This window comes from Hylobates moloch, unplaced genomic scaffold (genome assembly GCF_009828535.3).
Source record: "Hylobates moloch isolate HMO894 unplaced genomic scaffold, HMol_V3 SCAFFOLD_24, whole genome shotgun sequence".
NCBI classification, from domain to species: Eukaryota; Metazoa; Chordata; class Mammalia; order Primates; family Hylobatidae; genus Hylobates; species Hylobates moloch.
Window position 1 is genome coordinate 8560759 of NW_026652299.1, and position 19966 is coordinate 8580724.

Consider the following 19966-nt stretch of genomic DNA (forward strand, 5'->3'; position numbering starts at 1 on the left):
CAGGCAACATAAAGTTCGTGTTGTTTTCCCTAACGATATACTTAGTTTATATATCTTAATTCTAGATGTCTAGAATGTATTTTTTAAAAAAGGTTTATTTCTTAGAAAATTAAACATGCAAAAAGACAGTGGTTCCCAAGTCACATTATCTGAACCAACAGCCATGTTCTTCATTTGCAGAATGTACTTTCCATCCATCTTCTTGTTTCTGTTTCTCCTTTCATCAGTCAAAGCTAACGTGCTCTCTTGGTCTCATCTAGATTCTTACAATCAATTTTATTTCCTGTCCCCAGATACTACCATTTGCACTCAATCTTTATATACCCCTGACATTCATATTCCTAAATCAAATCTCTAATTATAAAATTTTATGCCTCCCTCTGTGCAAAATCTGTGTAAACCCATCAACAGAAGTGAAGCTAAACATCATTCAAATAATCATATCTCTTTCCCCTTCAATCAGAAAAACAGTATTGTACTGATACCTCAGTAGGGGAGTAATAAGTGTCACTACTGTCCCTCTTTCACTTGGGGCATAGTTGCTACACTTGTTTCTAAGTTACCTTTTGCAAGTTTCTATTAACAGTTTGGTAGGCCTTTCAAGGTGATATGCTTTTAAGTATTAATTTGAATATGTCATTGATTATATTAATTGGATATTAATGACGCTAAGAATAGCACATTAAAAATAAGATTAAGGATCTATATTCTTAGACAATAAAAAGATTTTCATGTTGTGTATTAAATATCAGTCTATTAAGTTCAGAAGGCAACAGAAAGACCAGAAGTAGAGCAGAAATTCTGAGTTGCATTTCACAGATATTTACCTCTCTCAACCCTATTCTTCTAAAATTCTTATCTGGAATTTCCCTCAAAACATTGTGAGATGATCTGGTTAGTAGATGAATAATGAGTCTGCTGTATTTATATTAAAATCACTTCTTTGTAGTTGCTCTCACACACACAACATACAGGATTGCTTCATTTTAGTATTAACACAGATGGGCAGGTGAGGTGAGGACTGTCATCTCATATTTCCTTGGTGTGACAAAGTTGGAGGATCTTGCTGTGAGTTCTACATAAAGTTACAACTGACATAGCCCAAATTGGAACACACGTCCCCAGACTCATGTGTTCTCTCCACTGCACCTCCTGAATGATGGATCAATATCTAATAGGTAGATAAAATGATTGGGGACAAGTTGTAGAGCAAAAAACAACTGTGTTAGACATGAATGCTTCTCTTACTCTGGTCTATTTTTAATGCCGTGTCTTTTAAGATACTTTAATTCTCTAAAGTGAAACCAGCTTTACTGGAAATCTAATGCATGTATGAATGTGAAGAATCATCCTTTTGCATTTAGTCTAACTACAAGCACTGAAAAATAAAGAGAAAATTGGTAAAAGCTCAGATTTATTTTAAACCACCACTTGTAACACAAGGAAATGGATAAAAGCACAATACCAGTAGTTTTCTTTTTGGCTTAAAATTATGTTTTTTAAAGATGTTATTAAATTATCTTCACATTAATAAACTTAAGTAGTACTTAAACATTTTAAGATAAGACATATTCAGATCAGAGAGATCAAATTATGTTTAAATGTAATGCATACCCATGAGGAATATTACATAAAAAAGTTTAATATACATTATAGTCAGAAGACTCCATCTAAAGTCAGAGAAGTAATATAAATAATAAATCTATTCCAAGGTTTACTTTTAGGGACAGAATCTGTCCCCCGAGATCTATTTTTTAATATATTGAAAAAGAATCTTGAAAAAGAATCTCAAATCCAGGAAATGTGACCATGATATTTGCTGAGGTTACAAATTGGTGGTGGCGGGGGGAGGATAACAGACTTTCATCTTCTTTAGTCATTTAATTTTTTCTGCCTTTCAAGCAGCAAGCAGGTAATTGACATATTCCTAATCAGCCATGATTTATTAATTGGTAGAATTATCCTACTGAAAGCATGTAATCTATAGAAGAGCCCAATGTATGCTTTTAAAAACTTTATTTTAAAGAAAACTCAGGAAAACTGAGGCCCAGTCACTGTCTGGCTGTAAGAAAAGGTAAATTTTTAGAGTAAAAATGACTTAATTATCTTAAATAAATAATGCTGTCTTATAACCTGTCATGAAAAAGACCCAGGATACAGTTATCTTCTTCATCTTTACTCCCTATTTACACCCTGGAAATTTTGGAGTACGGGGCCTATATTGTGGATTCCAATTCCTATTTTTTAATAGGAGTGAATTTGTTTTGTTTTGTTTTACTAAAGAAATGCAACTCTGCCCTTCGCAGTAACAATTATTCAGCTAAAAAGTGTTCAGTCTTCTGGTTTAATAAGTAGAAGAGAGTATGGGATATAGTTTCTATCTATATATTTTCTTTGGGGAGACAAAACTAATTTGCATGACAGAATATTTAAGTAAAGATATTTAAGTACTAAATTTAATGACATGGAAATAATTATAGTGCTTTGAGACTCTCATATATTTAATAAGGGGATATCTCCTTGGAGGTTGGGGAATTTTTTAGAGATAGATCAGTTGTCTATTTGATAGCCATGTCACAAACTTCCTTTCCCTAGGCTTTCCAAAATATTTAACTCAGAAAGGTTTGTCTTCAAAGGAAAAGACAAAACCTAACTGAAAAATTTCCTTCAACTTGTAAACAAGATATAAGAATTTCTTTTTTAAACAAACTTGTTCTAAATTATTTTGCAGCCATTTTCTCAGTTGAACTTCTTATTGAAAGACTGTAACTGCCTAATGTGCCCAGCCAGGAAACAGAAGGTGACAGTAGCCCCGCTTGTGTGAGGGAGGCTGCCTGACAATGCTGCCATCCTTTCACATGCTTTTATTTAGTTATTACAACTATCTCTCTGTAAATGACATTTAGGATTATTTAAGATTATGTTGTAATCCTTTTAATCCTTAGTGCTTTAAATTTCAGGCTAAACACCAAAGAGCAAACTAGCACTTAGCAGGAATGTTTAAAACATGTGGTTTGAACATAAATCTTTTTACTCACTCTAGCCCTGATGAAGGCCTAGTGTTGCTCTTAACTAAGAAAACTCATACCCAGCTCATTACAGCTGAGTTGCTAAAGGTTTCTCAAACTACATCAAACTTGTGACAGTCCTTGACAATGAACATAAATGCAGAATTAAACAAAAGTTAGCAGCAATGGACATCTACCACTTTCACTTAGAATTTGTATGATCTTTTATAAATGTGTAGTGTCTTTCTGTGTTTGTGTGTGGAAGTGCTTACTCTATTTCCTGAGGTCAAGCTATTAGGTGTGTATATACACAGGTACGGTATATATACATATGTATATTTGCATATATATTTTATGTATATAAGTAGATATATTTTATACATGTATATTCATGTATATATTTTAATATAAATTATAACATCTAATATATACTTTATTATAGAATTCTTTTATTATTTATTGTTAAGTAGTACCAATTAGGCCAAAGGGTGTGCTGTTATAAAATATGCAGATATTCTTAAACTTAGCAAGCGAGCATCATTCTGATTTACTGAAAGTTGTTGAATACCAAAACTTAATAATTAATGTTGTCATTGTTATGTTTCTACATAGCAATCAAATAAGATTGAATCCATGTCAACAGTTTGATAGGATTTCAACCAGGAAGCAAAATTTGGCTTTCAATACAAAGAGAAAACAAACATCCAAACAGCATATATGAACAAATGAAATAAATGAAATCTGTCCATTTATGGTTGTCACAAATGTGTGCTTCTGAGACTTGCAAGCATCTCTCAGGCACACACAATTTTTTGTTTTCCTTTTAAGTTCAACTTCTCTGCGGCCATTGTAATTACATGGCATACAATCGCTAATCCATCAAACTTTTTAAAGACAGACTTCAAATTTTAAAATTATTTCTAATTTTGCTCTTTGATTTTCTTTGAACCAAAAATCTCAATAGTCATTCGCTATCTGTAATCTATAATTCATAGACTGAGATTGAACACCAAGCCTAATTCAAACTTGGAATTCTAAAGCTATTTCCAACGTAGCACATCAGCTGAAGCTATGATGGTCTTTTTCAGTCAGGGAGAAACACTTCATTATTCTGTAGGTAATGAAACCATTGCACACACACACTCCAACATCCAACAATGCCTTAATACTAGGTTTTTGAGACATAATCATGTTTATTCTGATCATTTGAGAGTTTGACCAGCTAATGTATCTAATCAAATATTGATGCAAGTCATCTAGATTTAGCTCTCTGGCAAATTCTTCCCGATGCTTTTTTGTTAACAGAACTATAGAAGCTATTTATATTGTTCCTCTCAAAAGGCTTACTCTCATAGTCTCTATCTATCGATATGTATTAGTAAATTTTACCAAAAGTCATGCATTTAGGCGATTAAAAGATTTCAGCACGACAAGGAAACCAAGGGATTCACTCAAAAAGAATGAAACAGAACATGAAACTTTAATCTTTTCTTTTGCTTTGTTATTCACAATATCCTTATGATCACCTCTTGTTTCTCTAAAAGTACAAGAGTAAAAAAATAAAATAAAATAAAGCATCTGTAAGAAGACTGAGGCCCCATGAACTGTTTAATTACATTACAAACAAAACTGGCTGGCAAAATTTTCACCTTCAGAAAGCTACCAAAAGTGAGAATAATTTTTAATATCTTTGGAAGGATCTACATTCAAAAATATAAAAATCAAGTAGAAAATTGCAACAGGATGTGGTTCGTCATACCCTGAAAAGATTGGGATGATACACACTGTCCATATAGGTGGCTGAAATGTCTATCTGTTCATATAATGTTCATAGTTATATAAAAATAATTTTTTCATCAATATTTTCAGCCCTGTATGCATCATATATAGTTGACTGTCATCCTCATTTGTGAACTAATTTAACTCTTCATAAGATTAACAGAAGAAGCTGAAAAAGGCTGGCTTAGCCCATCTCCAAAGAATTGCTATTGTCCAAGAATAATATCTACGACAAATTTCAACATCTTTTACAATGTTGGTGATTAGGATGCTAAATTCACAGTACATAATAAGGCTCTACCACTGAGCTTACCCAGTCTACTTCAGAGCTTCTTATGTTGATCATCTGGGTTTGTCATAAGGCTAGAATTATAACCTCTAAATTGTGTTATTTGTGGTAGAATAATAAGAGCAAGAAATTGGGGAAAAGGGGAAGTCACTGATCTATAGTTCCTCCCTTTAAAAGAAAGTTTATTTCTCCTTCTTGATTCTGTAAAGCCACATCTTAGTCACTTTCAGCTTTAGAGCAGTGATTTCAGGACAAGCATGTTTGGTTTTCTTCTGTCTTTTCTCTCTCCCTTTTATTTCCTTCCTTCCTTTTTAAATTTTATTTTTAATTGACAAATAATAATTGTATATATTCCCTCACTTTCTTGTTTGATAAAAAATCTCTATACCTAAGCAAAATAAAACTAGAACCAGAAAAGTAATTTATTCCAGAATGTGTTAAAATATTTCACGGACCCAAATTATTTGGATATACCTGAACAGCACCTGGAAAATACAAACCAAACTGGAAACCAGCTTCTTCCCCTCAGTGAGTATAGGTAGAAAACGTCACCTACCTATGCTTCCATAGGACACAATATTAATTTCAGCAAAGCATTTAAGAAGAATTGACTTTTATTCAAGGGCCAACATGCTCTCAGAAGACATTTAATTTAAAAAATAATTATTATAATCTATCTCCCTTCTACTAAATTATATAAATTCTAAAATATACCTAATTATTGGTTACTTTGGAAATATAAAATTTCATATAAAATAGAAAATCAAACTCCATAATCTAAAATTATTAATTGCCAGATAAATCATGCAAATTAGTGATTTTGGTAACGTGTGAAATTACATTTTCCAATTTTATCTCTCTCAAGGATTTCATCTGGTTCTTTCCATTCAATCGAATGTGATTGTAATTATTAATCAACTTTTTTTTTCAAAAAACCAAAGTATGCAATATGAAAGAATCTATTTTTTATAGCTGTTCAGCCTCCTCCATTAAGTTACACTGGTAAATGTAATTAATGACTGGAAGGCAAGAGTGTCAATGAATGTAAATAGCTTACACTTGGTGAATCTTAGTTGGTGTGCATCTGAAAATTCTAGATCAAATCTATTTAAGTCAAACATCCCATGTTTGAATCCCAGACATCTATCACATATACTGCAAACTTCAATGACTTTTGTGTTTATATCAACATGCAACATATATTTTGTGTTTATATAGCAACCAGTCGCCAGAAAAAAAAGCAACAAAACCAAAGATTCAACTGGGAAGAGGAGTCGCCTTTCATGACCTTCAGACAACGAGTTCATGTACATGAGCACATCACAAGAAGGTAGTCTTATTTTAGTTACCCAAGAGAGCTCAGATTTAGAGAGAATAGGAATAAATTGAATATATGTAACATTCTTACCTGAAAGACATTCTTTCTGCTAGATTTTTCCTTGGCCCATTCAATGTGTGCTCCACACAAATCCACACTTTCTGGTTTGTGCCCAGTTTTCTGTAATCACAAAAATGAAATAAGAATAAAAGGATGCAACATTGTAGGTGGATGTCAGAGAAACAGGAGTTTATTGAGTTAGTAGCTATACATATTTATGATATAATGCCTTTTTTGTTTTCCCCAGGGGAAACCTAATTGTAGGAATTTTCATTTGGGACCTAATATTTTTAAATGTCTAAAATTAGAGACCTATTTTTAAAATTAATTAACTGTAAACCATAGGAAAAATTGATATCTAGAATACTGACATTTTGAGATGGTATTCTTTAGTAATTTAAGAATAATGAAAGTTTTAAAATTTGCTATTTAGTAATATGGAATATTGCTCTTCAATGGCTAAACATAAAAGCATGTTAAGTTATATTACTTTTAGACCTAACAGTAAAAGAAAAAATTGATAAATCATAGTGCAATGCAAAAAAACCGTTACAGAGTTTTAGCTTTGCGACTATAGTAGAGTTGCTTAGAATCTGACTACATCATCTAGAAAATTGAGCAGGTGGATTAATCTCCAAGTCCCCTTTCAGGTTTGTGTTTCACATGTTAGCAAATTCAATACATATTTATTAAGTGTCAACTATGCCTTTTAGAAATTCACTTTTCAGACCTTAAGACTATACACATAAATATAATTTCATTTGGTAAATTTAACTTAGACCAAAAGGATTATAATGTGTGCTTCCTATTACACAATTACAATGTATTACTTAAAAGATGTTTATTTCAATGATTCACAATAATCAATAGGAATATCACCCACATTTGTCTCTTCATATTTTCACTTGATTCAAGTTAATCATACTTACACAACTTCATATTCGCATACCTCCATACCGCCAATTATTTTTTTAAAAGTTTACCAGTTTGGAGAATTTCTTTACTATTTTTTCAAGAAGTTTCTCCACAGATAAATTTTCTGGGTTTCTCCATACATTCCATACTTTTCTCAAGTCATTGTCCATAAAATAGTTCAGAATTTTAGTATATGAAGCTTATAATATTTTTAGCCAATGTTTTTAACATTATGAACATTAGGATAAAACATGAAATTATGAAAGAATGGTAAATATATTTTTACAAACAGATTCTGTCCACATTTGTTGCCTCTTAGCCATTATGTCCAATTCTATAAGTTTAACATAAAAAGACTTTTTCAGAAGCCAGAAATTTGTTTTTTTATGGTAAATTATGAGACTTTTTCTGGCAACTGAATTTTTTTTTTGAAACATTGTATAACTTTCCTACAGGATAAACTCAGCCGGCAGGATAGAATTTGATAGCACATCTACCTTTTTTTGTTGTTATTTAGTAACCTCAGGAGAAACTCATCAAAATGAGCCATGCTTCTTAAAGAGATTTTGATCAGTGAAAAGTTTTTATTGTTTCACCTGCGCTCTGCCGCCCAGGTGATCACTATTTTAGAAGATTTCAAAGCATGATAGTGATAGTCTTTGTCAAGTGATTTATGATGTAGAAAAATTAAAACAACATGCTTCTTATAGATTTAATGACATTAGGGGATACTCAGAGCCAACAAAAATAATCATTAAGAGTATGTAACAAAATGGCTTGTTTTTCCCCATACAGTCAAGGCAGGGGGAAAAAAGGTTTAATTATTTTAAGAAGCACTTTTTATGTTCCAGGTACTTACCTAAGTACAACAATTATTGATAATTCATTTAGTGTATAACCTCTGTATCATAGAGAGTTTGTGGGCAATTATACAGAAGTCTAAGGCTAATATGAGGAAGATTCAGTATTTCCCTTGCCTCTGGAGTTCTAGGGCCCAGCACAGTGGCTAACACATTGACACAAAATAAGTGTGCAATAAATATTAACCAAATGATTCTGTGAAATCTTAACATTCACAACTGTATGAGGTAGGTATTATCATCACTAAGTTATAGGTAAGAAAACCTGCCAGAATAGTTAGGTAAATTTCCTCAAGGTTACCCAGCTAGAAAAGAAGGGGCCAGGATTTAGCTCCAAGCAGTGTCACTGCAGAGACTGTTCTTAACCATGATACAGCCCTTAAAAATTGAATATACACCGTGATCATATGCTAAAAACATGTAAGAATTTGGGAAAAGCTATGGCTTTCTCACTAGACTCCAGAATAGACATATTCATCTTGTTTTTGTCCTTCTCTGTTAAACGTGATCTTGCCATAGGGTCCTTTACACCACCTGTTTACCTGGAATACCTCCCAATCTTCACACGGCTGGTTCCTTCTTATCCTTCAGTTCCCAGCTAAATGTCACCTTGTCAGAGGTCTTCTTTGCCTGTCTTATATATAAAAGAGCTGTACTCCAGTACTCCTGGTTACTCTCCATCCCACTACTTGTTTTAATTTCACTGCAGCCCTCCTCCTAACTGAAATTAACATATATATTTTTATATGCTGACTGTCTGTGTTTCCCCCACTAGAATTAAGCTCCCTGAGCTAGGGCCTTGTTTGCCTTTTCCTCTACTGTTTTTCCCAATGTATGGAACAGTGCCTGGCACATAGTTGTTGTTCAATGAATATTTGCTGAATTCATGAATGAAGGAAAAATACCAAAATGCAACTAGCTTTTGTGCTTTGGAAGGAAGACTTTAGTGTCTTAAAATTCCCAATTTTACAGCAATTAAGATTTTTATTTTTTTTTTAAATGGTTAAGCAGTCTTTGGTTTGTGATTCGGAAAAGCGAGAAACAGTTTAATGGACTCATATTTGGATTAAATGTGAGATTACACAAAGTCACTCAATTAACATTTACTGCACACCTACTATGTGTCAATGTGTTACCCACTGTGCTGGGCTCCCTGAACTCCAGGGATAAGGGAGATACTGACTCTTCCTTGAAAAGTCTCCATTAGCTTTCGATTTCTGTATAATTACCTACGAACTCCATATGCTATAGAGCTAAAGGAAGCCTGTGGGTAAAACAGTCTAAGCTTTTACAGTTTTCTGATTATCCAGCTTTGTCAATCTCAAAATGTTCTCATCGGCATCTGTTGTACTGAATCCTTATTAACCCCAATAGGGCTGAGGTTCAAGAGGCCAAAGATGAGACCCAGAGCCAGCAAACAAGATATGGGATTTTACTAAGGCTTTACGTACCGGGGAAAGAGGCCGGTGGTGCCAGGTTGGACAGGAGAACCAGCTCACGTACTGGAACGCACCAATGGCAGCGGGCTCACACAGCCCAGTGGCGGAGGGCCAGGCAGGAAAACCACAACCTCTTGCTCCCAGCATGCAGTTTATATAGCATTTTCACTTACCAGCCTCCCCTTAAGGACCTCCACCTGGCAACCTTCATCCAACCCAGAACTCAGAGCCTCATTCCCCTGTGCGGCCTGTGATCCACGAGACTGGATGAGGGCTCAGGTGTTCCTCATGGACAAGGAACGAATCTTCAGGTTAGCTGTTCCTGGATTCCTTAGCTTGAAACACACATTCAGGTGTGTCTGCCATAGAGGGTCATTCCAAAGAGATTGTTAAGCTATTGCTATCAGGTGTGTTTACCCTACAGCCTCCTAAGGCAAATCCCACAGCACCTGGCATGGGTTTATCACAATCCAAACCCCGCCTGTGGCTATCCTCCCCAGGACCTTGCCCTGTCTCTTGCACTCCTTACAATCTCACTCCTTCACCCCGTCTCCACTTCAGTGATTTTCATTCTGCTGCTCATCTGACAGATTCCATTTCTGGAGATTTTCTTATCCCCACCCTGTTATGTGTGTTTCTGATGCTATTAAAATCATCAACCTTTGTGCAATCTCCCAGTCTCTGAATTCCTTCCTGGCTTCACTTCCTTTCGTGTCCAGGCCTATATTCCTGATTCCACAGTCACTTCAACCACTCCTCCACCTGCCCTCTCCTCTAAGGATATCGCTCTCATCTGCTTGCCCCTCCATAATATTCCTCATATCCCCGAATACTGGAGAAAAAACTTTTGACTACTTAGGGTAGCAATATTACAAGTAATGTCTACCTTCTTCAGCTGGGCCTTTGACTCTGCTTAGCAAACTTTGTATGTGTTCCTAGTCACTTTCTCTTCTTCCTCTTGACACTGCTCTCTGAAAGCTTCAACCCTTATAAGTCCACCCCACGAAATGGTTTGTTCTGACTTCATGGAGATCACAGCCCTTGTGCTAGAACAGTCACAACTCTTCCCACTTTCATACTTAGTATGTGTAATCCAAATAAACAAACAAATAAAAAGTTTAATGATAGCTTCATCTATTGCACTCTGAAAGCTTAATATTGATTTCTCATTTACTTCTTACAACAATCTTGTGAAAATATTACCATTGCTTTCAACTTACACATGAAGAAACCCAAGCAGAGAGCGGCCAAGTGCCTGACATAAGGTCATGTACTTAGAAAGTGCCTGAGCTGATATGAATTTACTTTTATCGGATTCCAAGTTCAAAGTTCTTGATCACAATGGAATCCATGGCCTCCCCTCCACACTCATCTTTCCCTCCTACTAGTTCACCTAAAAACGGCTTTTTCAGGTCCAAGAATAAGAATTCACATTTTCTATTTTTTTCCTGTGTCATGTCCCACTTTGTCTTCCGGCCCCAAAATTCTGGGGCTGTGGCTGGCCCATCTGTCTAATAAGCTCCCATGCCTTGGCAGGACACTGGCCTCTGTGAGTGTCAAAATTACCTGACCTGTCAGTACCATAAAGCACAAAAAGGACTCACAAGGCATGTCCTGCTTTGCCTCAGAGGAAGAGATACTCCTTCTGCCCAAGGCTTATTTATCTCTAGTTCCTAATTTCATCCAGTCTTGTCCCTCATTTCCTGAGTTGTCCAAGAATAAGAATTTCACATTTCCTTCTACTTTCTCCCCATCAAATAGATCGTGCCCTTCAGCCTCTAACCATGTTCATCACCCCTGTTTAAAAAAAAAAAAAAAAAAAAGAAGAAGAAGAAAAGCAAGCATCAACTCCACACCCTCACTTTTTCTCAATCTCACTTATTTCCTTTCCATTATTGCCAGATTTGTCTTTCTCCTCAATTCATGTTCTCTGTTTGCTCAGACTCCATTCTCTTCTTCAACACTGCAGTCTGATGTTTACTTCCTTCTTTGACTTTTCTAAAATGTCTTAACCATTAAGGTCAACAAAAACAATCTGATGCCTTGTTTCCCATCTGCATCTTACTTGAACTCTGCACTCTTAGATTCTGTGGGCCCTTCTCCTTAGAGCCCTCTTGTTTCTTGGCCATGGAAGCATTTCACCTTTTATACTCTTCCCTTTCAGTTTCTTCCACTGAGTCCTCTTCCTCTTCCCACTTTCTAAATATTGGTAACCCCAGGTTTAGCGTTCTAAGCCGTGATCATTTCTCCTCACTCATGTGATTCCTATGGGTTTTGGTCTTGCCCCTAGTCTTGTCCCATCACCTGCCATTGTTGACCCCTCAATGGGTGCCTCTGTCCCCCAGCTCCCTCTGATGTATCAGAATTATATTTTCTACATTACCATGAGAGTGTAGCACAGACACCTCATTGAAATCGTTATCTTCTTCGCCTACCTGCCACCTTTTCTCTATTGCTTGTCTTGCTTAATAATCCCTTCACTCACTTCACCTGAAAGTTTCTTAACTCCCTCCTTTCTTTCACCATCCATAATCAAAAGGCACAAAGTCTCAAATTCTGGAATTAGCTCCTTTTTCTCCATCTCATGACCTTAACCTCAATAGAGTTCTTATTTTCTCTCGCAAGAATTCTTCTACCTCTTGCCTCTGCGGCCAGTCAAAAACGCTTGCAATTCGTTCTCTGTATTTTGACTTTTTTTCCTTCTAAGACACAAACCTCACATTGTTTATTATGGAAAATTTACGGGATACTGTCCAAATCCCTTGGTAAGGTATACGAGCTCCTTTCTGTCCTCCTCCAACCATCCCTCTTGGTTCTATGCATTCTCCCATTCTTCTCCACACCAGCTATGCTACATTCGTGGCAGTTTCCAAAATGCAATGTGTTTTCACAACGCCAGACATTTGGGACTTGAGTATGCATTCATTCTTTTCATCTGAAATACATTTATCTCTCTCTTCAATCTACCTTGCTTGCCTACCATCTGCCGTAATCTTGCTCATTTTCATGACACAACTTAAAAAAATAAAAATAACCACAGGGAGAATTTTCCCTCTGCAGGTAGTCACTCACTCCTACCACCATTTCCCCTACTTTGAAACATACTGTGTTAAAATGACTCTTGTTAGTCACACATTGCTACTCCTTTTTGGTGTGTTTTTTCCCCTAGCTATCCAGTAAGAGAATGGGTTTGTCTTATGGTTCTTTATTTTTCCAGAATCTAGAAAAGTGGCCCCAAATAGGTGTTCAACAGATATTTGTGAGCTATTGAAATAATTGAGGAACTGGATAGAGAATGACAATGGAAAATATCTAGATTGATTCCAATGCATTAACAAATAAAAATAAATAATACATCTCAGAATGACAGTTTACAAAGTGAGAAGTACATATGGGATAATATTTCCATTTTATACCGACTTTAAGAACTGATCATATGGTACAGTCAAGGCTAATAGAGATTTGGGGTGAATTCAAAAGTATGACAGATAAAAAAACAAAGTTATTAAGTAATAATAAATATATTCGCTTTAAAAAGAGAAAACTAGAATAAGTAGCTGGAGGATTGTGTAAAAATGGTCCTAATAAGTAGTTCATTTTCACAAAGCTACAGCAGAAAGACCTATGCCTGAAGAGCAGTTTTAGGGAATAGAGATTATTAGAAGAAAAAATTCTCAGTATTTAAACATTAAATATTGGAATAAGTAGTTCAGAAAAGTTGTAGAATTTATTTGGAAGACAATCAAGATTTTATTCGAGAAGCCTGAAATTAAAGAATCCTTTAATAGAAAACATATTTCTGATTCTACAGCTATAAAACACAAGAAAAAGTCTGCTAATGAACAGCATGATGCCAGTGGATCATATTCTACATTATTATAAAAATACACTTTTTAAAAAATGACTAAATATGAATTTAAATCTAAGAATGTACACGGCATATCTCTTCTGGGGTAAACTTAAAATAGAAATGACTGATTTTTAAAATATTTAAATAGAATTATTTAAGAGTTACTGCTTTTGGACAATAAAACATAAAAGCCTCTTTTTTAGAGGAATGTGAAATCATTAAAAATTGACCCTAGGTCTCCTGCACTTCTGATTTTTATTATTCTCTTCGTCTATCTTCACCGTTTCCCAATAATAGCTAACAGAGTATTTTCTCTGTAATACTTTTTTCTCTGACTTAGATTAAACCTGTGGGATTCAAGTTTCCCATTTTTCTTTATGGGATATTTGGGGTCCATAGTTTTTTAATGTATATTAAGAAAATATCAAAGGCCAGATGCTCTTTAGCTTGATGATAGCTTCCATGATGAAGATTGGGCATATACGCAGGCCACAAATCATTTGGCCGCACAGCCTCTTACCCTTATTACTAGATGTGGTTCAAAAAGAGAGACAAAGCTCAGATTTTATGAAATAGGTTATTAGCGCCATTTTTTATTTTGGATTAATTGCTATTCCAGAATATAGACTCAGATTGTCCTTATCATTTTGAAACACGAAACACAAAATCTGTTTAGAGGAATTAAGTTTTATCACATAACTGGTTTTGATTCTGGAAAATGGTTCATGGAGGAGGATAAAACTCATTTATATATTCTCATTTGGGCAAAATGATTTAGGAAAGAGGGCTGAATGGATACCTGATCTTATTAATGTCTAAAGTATGGCCCCTGTCAACATAAAAGAGGATACTTTGATTATAAGATGTGGGTTTTATGTATATGAATATAAATGATGTTAATAATAACAGAAATTGTTTCTACAGTGAAATTTCTCAGTATATTACATGACCAAATCAAACCACATTTTCAGAAAAATAAACCTTTGTTAGTGATTGTGGGCACTAGAATGTTATGTGCTTTTTGTTTGTTTTTGAGGAGAAAGTATTCTACACTTTTCAAGAAATGAGCACCTATTGTATTTGTTTCTGAATCAAAATCTTGCTGGAATAAATATAATGATTATATTTCTCAACTGAGATAGTTTTACATTTACATTAAAAAGGTAATTTATTTCTGCAAGGTGAATACTTTGGGTACACTTTTGATGTCTCAGGTGCCTCCTCGGAGTTTCCTCTTAGACTGTCATCCACTCAGTCAACCTCAGCTGTCCCTGTAGATGACCAGCCCTGCCTGGGCAATGCAGTCCACCTCTTGAGAATGACCAGTCATCTTCTTGGAATACCAGACTTTCCCCCCAGGCTGCCAGATTATAGAAGGGCCTTTGGCTCCTTCCACCACTTCCTACTTTAGATGAAATGCCACTTTGCAGGATGTGGCACTTGGCTTTCTGAGTAGCCTCCCATGGCTGAGGCAGGTCCAACTGATGCAGGCAAGTGAAGACTCTGGGTGGTGAACTTTAACCAAAAGTGCAGGAAATGGGAAAAGTGCGGGAAATGGGAAGAAATATGGGAGATAAATTCCTTTTCCTTTTTCTGCTCCCTTCCTCCCACAGATTGCTTTAAGCTTTCACCAGTGTACTGCAGCCCCTTTTCCCTCTGTCTCCTTGAAGCTCATTGTAGTGGGGAGCCAACATGGTAACATCCCTGTACCACCGCCCATCATTTCTGGCCTGACTTCCTTTTCACTTCACTCACTTGTCCTGGATTTGTACCTCCCAGATAAAGCCGGGCTCTTAATTCAGGCTTTGTCTTCCAGAAAACCAGGATTGAGACAACTGATGTTGCTCTTGCTGTGGCAGAGGTGAATCGTTCTCCACCAAAATGTGTGCTGTGCTCCCTCTTCAAGTGCCTTGAGTTGTCACTGGGAAGCAGCTCCCCAGCTGAAGACTTTATTCCTAGCCCCATTTGCATCAGAAAGTGGCCAATTATTTATGCTCACCATTGGAATGTGAGCGAAAAGACTTCTAGGCACATGCAGATCTTTCCCACATTCTCCCTTTACCCTTCCCTCATCTGCCACTACTCCTAACCACTATACTCTATCGCTTCATGTAGTAATAACGACGACGATAAATACAATTAAGATTTATTATGTTTGCTCTGTGTGAGGCACATTGCATCAATTTTCTCACATATAGTTCTATGCGATAGTCACCCTTGTTAATCTCATATTGCAGTTGAGATAGCCAAGAAATATGTGAAAATAAATTTATCATTAATATTTGAAAATAAACTAGAGCAGCAAGTAAAATATGAACCTAGGATTCCTAACCCAGGTGATCTGACTTGAAAGCCCCCGTTTCTACCTAATGTGATACTGCTTCTCAGAGCATTTCAATTTAGTAGTGAATTTTTAAGAAAGACTATACATATACTCTATAAATTAAAAAATGCACAGTGGGGTAAAAGCTCATTTTATCCTAGAGAAATGCAAGCTCCAAAACAGATGCATTTCATTGACCAAAATGATAAACCACAGAGAGACAAGCTTCATAATTAAAATAGTTTTCTGAGAGAGCCTAAGGTGAGTTTTATTGAGGGACAGTAAGCTCTGATCCATTTATAAAGAATCCTGTCAATTTCATGGATTTTTGTGGTTATTAAAAATTATGTAAGATACAGAATTTATTATAGTTAATGGCCAAAGCTAGAAAAAAGTATAACCAGAGAACATGGCTTCATTTATAGCAATATCGATCACTTGATTTTTTTCCTTCCGAAGTTTACATTAATAAAACACTGAACTTTAATTTCCTTTTTTTCTTCTCTGTATTTCCATCTCTACCCATTATCCTCCAGATTTTGAACTGTAACTTGTTTTTTCTAATCATTAAATGTATGATGAGGCCATATGATGGTGCAATCTACAGCTATACTAACATACTGCATCAATGATAACCATGCTGATGTGACAAGAGTACTACTATTATGAGAATTAAATGATTAAACGGAGATTTTAAAATGCCTTCATTAGTCTAAGGCTAATAGATCTTTTGTTTGCCCCTGCATTTTTTCATGATCTTCTTAAGCAGGGGTCTGAATAAGGGCTCAATACTCACTCTACAAAGATAAAATCATTCCATATTCATTTTGCACGGAATACTCAATAATTCATGAATAGCTTTCTGATTGAAACTATTTTGATCTTTTTGCTAAATCACATCATTTTCCCTCCATAAATAAGTTCATTTTGTTGTTAAAGTCATACTACAGTGAATGAGCATTAGATATACTGCATTATTTAATTAATGTGTGTGTTCATTACTCATATGGAAAGTAAACAATATTTTTTAAAAGTAAACAAATTATTATTTATTTTATTTTTTATTTTTTTTAGAGACAGTCTCATTCTATTGCCTAGGCTGTAGTGCAGTGACTTAATCATAGCTCACTGCAGCCTCAAACACCTGGGTTCAAGTGATCCTCCTGCTTCGGCCTCCCAAGTAGCTGGACTTACAGGTGCATGACCACCATGTATGGCTTTTTGTTTTGTTTTGTTTTTTTGAGACAGACTCTCACTCTATCACCCAGGCTGGAGGGCTGTGATGGGATCTCGGCTCACTGCAACCACCACCTCCTGGATTCAAGCAATTTTTGTGCCTCAGCCTCCTAAGTAGCTCAGGTTACAGGTGTGTGCCACCACACCCAACTAATTTTTGTATTTTTAGTAGAGATGGGGTTTCTCCATGTTGGACAGGCTAGTCTCAAACTCCTGACCTCAGGTGATCCGCCTGCCTTGGGCTCCCAAAGTCCTGGGATTATAGGCGTAGGCCACCGCACCCAACTAATCCTTTAAAATAACTTTTGTAGAGACAGGGTCTGGATATGTGGGCCAGGCTGAAAACAAATTATTTTAATGAGGCCTTTTATGTTGCCCATTTTTGCTTTCAAGATTATGGCTGAATGAGTGGTTTGGAAAAGCTAATAGTTCATTAAATGCCTTGGAAAAGTTTTCTGTTATTAAAAGTAAAATTTTTATAACGTCGAACTCATAGAAGCAGAGAGTAGAATAGTACTTACCAGGGCCTGGGGGTTTGGGGGAAGGGTATGGGGAGATGTTGCTCAAAGTGTACAAAATTCTATTAGACAAGAATAATAAATTCTAGAGATCCATTGTACAGCATGGTAAGTATAATTAATAACATCCTATATACTTAAAAATCACTGATTATATTTTAAATGTTTTCATTACACACAAAAAATTAGGTAATGGAAATGTTAATAGCTTGATTTAATCATTCCACAATGTATACATGCATCAAAACATCACATTGTACCTTTTAAAAATACGATTTTTTTTTCTTCCACTTTTAGGTTCAGGGTACATGTGCAGGATGTGCAGGTTTGTTACATAGTTAAACGTATGCCATGGTGGTTTGCTGCACAGATCATCCCATCACCAAGGTATTAAGCCCAGCATCCATTAGCTATTCTTCCTGATGCTCTCCCTCTCCCGACAACCCACCTCCAGCAGGCCCCAGTATTTGTTGTTCCCCACACTCTATCCATGTGTTCTCATCATTCAGCTCCCACTTATAAGTGTGTTTTTCTGTTCCTGTGTTAGTTTGCTAAGGATAATGATTTCCACTCCATCCATGTCCCTGCAAAGGTCATGATCTCATTCCTTTTTATAGCTGCACGGTATTCCATGGTCTATATGTACCACATTTTCTTTATCCAGTCTATCATTGATAGGCATTTAGGTTGATTCCATGTCTTTGCTATTGTAAACAGTGCTGCAATGAACATACACGTGCATGTATCTTTGTAATAGAATGATTGATATTCCTTTGGGTATATACTCAGTAATGGATTGCTGGATCAAATAATATTTCTGTCTCTAGGTCTTTGAGGAATCACCACAGTGTCTTCCACAATGATCAAACTAATTTACACTCCCATCAACAGTGCAAAAGTGTTCCTTTTTCTCTGCAACCTCGCCAGCACCTGTTGTTTTTTGGCTTTTTAGTAATCGCCATTCTGACTGGTGTGAGATGGTATCTCATTGTGGTTTTGATTTACTTTTATCTAATGATCAGTGATGTTGAGCTTTTTTTCATATTTTTTTGGCCGCGTGTATGTCTTCTTTTGAGAAGTGTCTGTTCATGTCCTTTGCCTACTTTTTAATGGGGTTGTTTGTTTTTTCTTGTACATTTGTTTAAGTTCCTTATAGACTCTGGATACTAGAACTTTGTCAGATGAATAGATTGCAAAAATTGTCTCCCATTCTGAAAGTTGTCTGTTCACTCTGATGATAGTTACTTTTGCTGGGCAGAAGCTCTTTAATTAGACCCCATTTGTCACTATTTGCTTTTATTGCAATTGCTTTTGGCATTTTCATCATAAAATCTTTGTGTCTATGTCCTCAATGGTATTGCCTAGATTTCATTCTAGGGTTTTTATAGTTTATTTAATAAATGGTGCTGGGGGAACTGGCTAACCATATGCAAAAAATTGAAACTGGACCCCTTCCTTACACCATATACAAAAATCAACTCAAGATGGATTAAAGACTTAAATGTAAAACCCAAAAATATAATTTTTAAAAAGTAAAAATTGCCAGTTGTTGGCTTTGATTAAAAATACATATTAGTACAATGTAAAATAAAAAACATAAGAGTAACAAAAAAGTCCCTTACACAACCAACATATAGGCTTTCTATTGAATATACTGGCTTTAGAACCACACAATTTTAGGGGGAAAATATTCCCTAAAATGTTTACAATGTTTTTGAATTTATTTCAAAAGTGACACTAAATTTTCTGAGCAGTATGTGATGAATATAATAGAAACGGTGGCTCTCATCCATCTAATTGATGAGAATGAATTCCACAGCATCTGATTGTTAGTAGAAAGACTTTACACGATGCATTTGTTTAAGTAGGGTGTGACACTAAACAGATATTCTGGAGTCAGATGAAAGCACCAGTAGGTTTGCAACCGGTGCTCACTGACATGGTGACACACCTAGTTCTTGGGACAGCACATTTTTAGCTCTCCTTAGATGGATAGCTCTGCTTGTTCTCTTTGCACTAGAACTTCTTTAGAAATGACCATACTGTTGGAGGTCAGAGACATATGAGAATATCAAAATATTTTGTCAGTGAAAAGATGTCCTGTGATTTACTAAATGCATTGAGCCAAAATGATGACAAACAGCCTTTTTACAATTTTCTCTGTCGTAAGAGCTCAGGCCTTATTGCTCACATCTATTTGCATAAATTTTTAGAACATGTCTCTCAGATAATTTACCAAGTCCTGCATGTGTTTTTAAGTTATATATATATATATACACAAAATTAAGAGACACTTAATTTTATAGACAACTGATATATATATCAATTCCCCAAACATGTCTCTGAAAACTCTGAGTCTTTCTTAATTTGA

The 19966-nt window shown here is 35.5% G+C and overlaps 1 protein-coding gene across 2 annotated transcripts in view; it reads right to left on the reverse strand.

Annotated features, from left to right (window-relative positions):
• The window catches only part of ARHGAP15 (Rho GTPase activating protein 15), a 645466-nt gene that overhangs the window by 514174 nt on the left and 111326 nt on the right, over positions 1 to 19966 (reverse strand). For both annotated transcript variants that reach the window (XM_032145612.2, XM_058434361.1), the window contains one exon: positions 6485 to 6574. In XM_032145612.2, coding sequence (XP_032001503.1) covers positions 6485 to 6574 — 90 coding nt within the window. The remainder of the gene's footprint in view (positions 1 to 6484; positions 6575 to 19966) is intronic.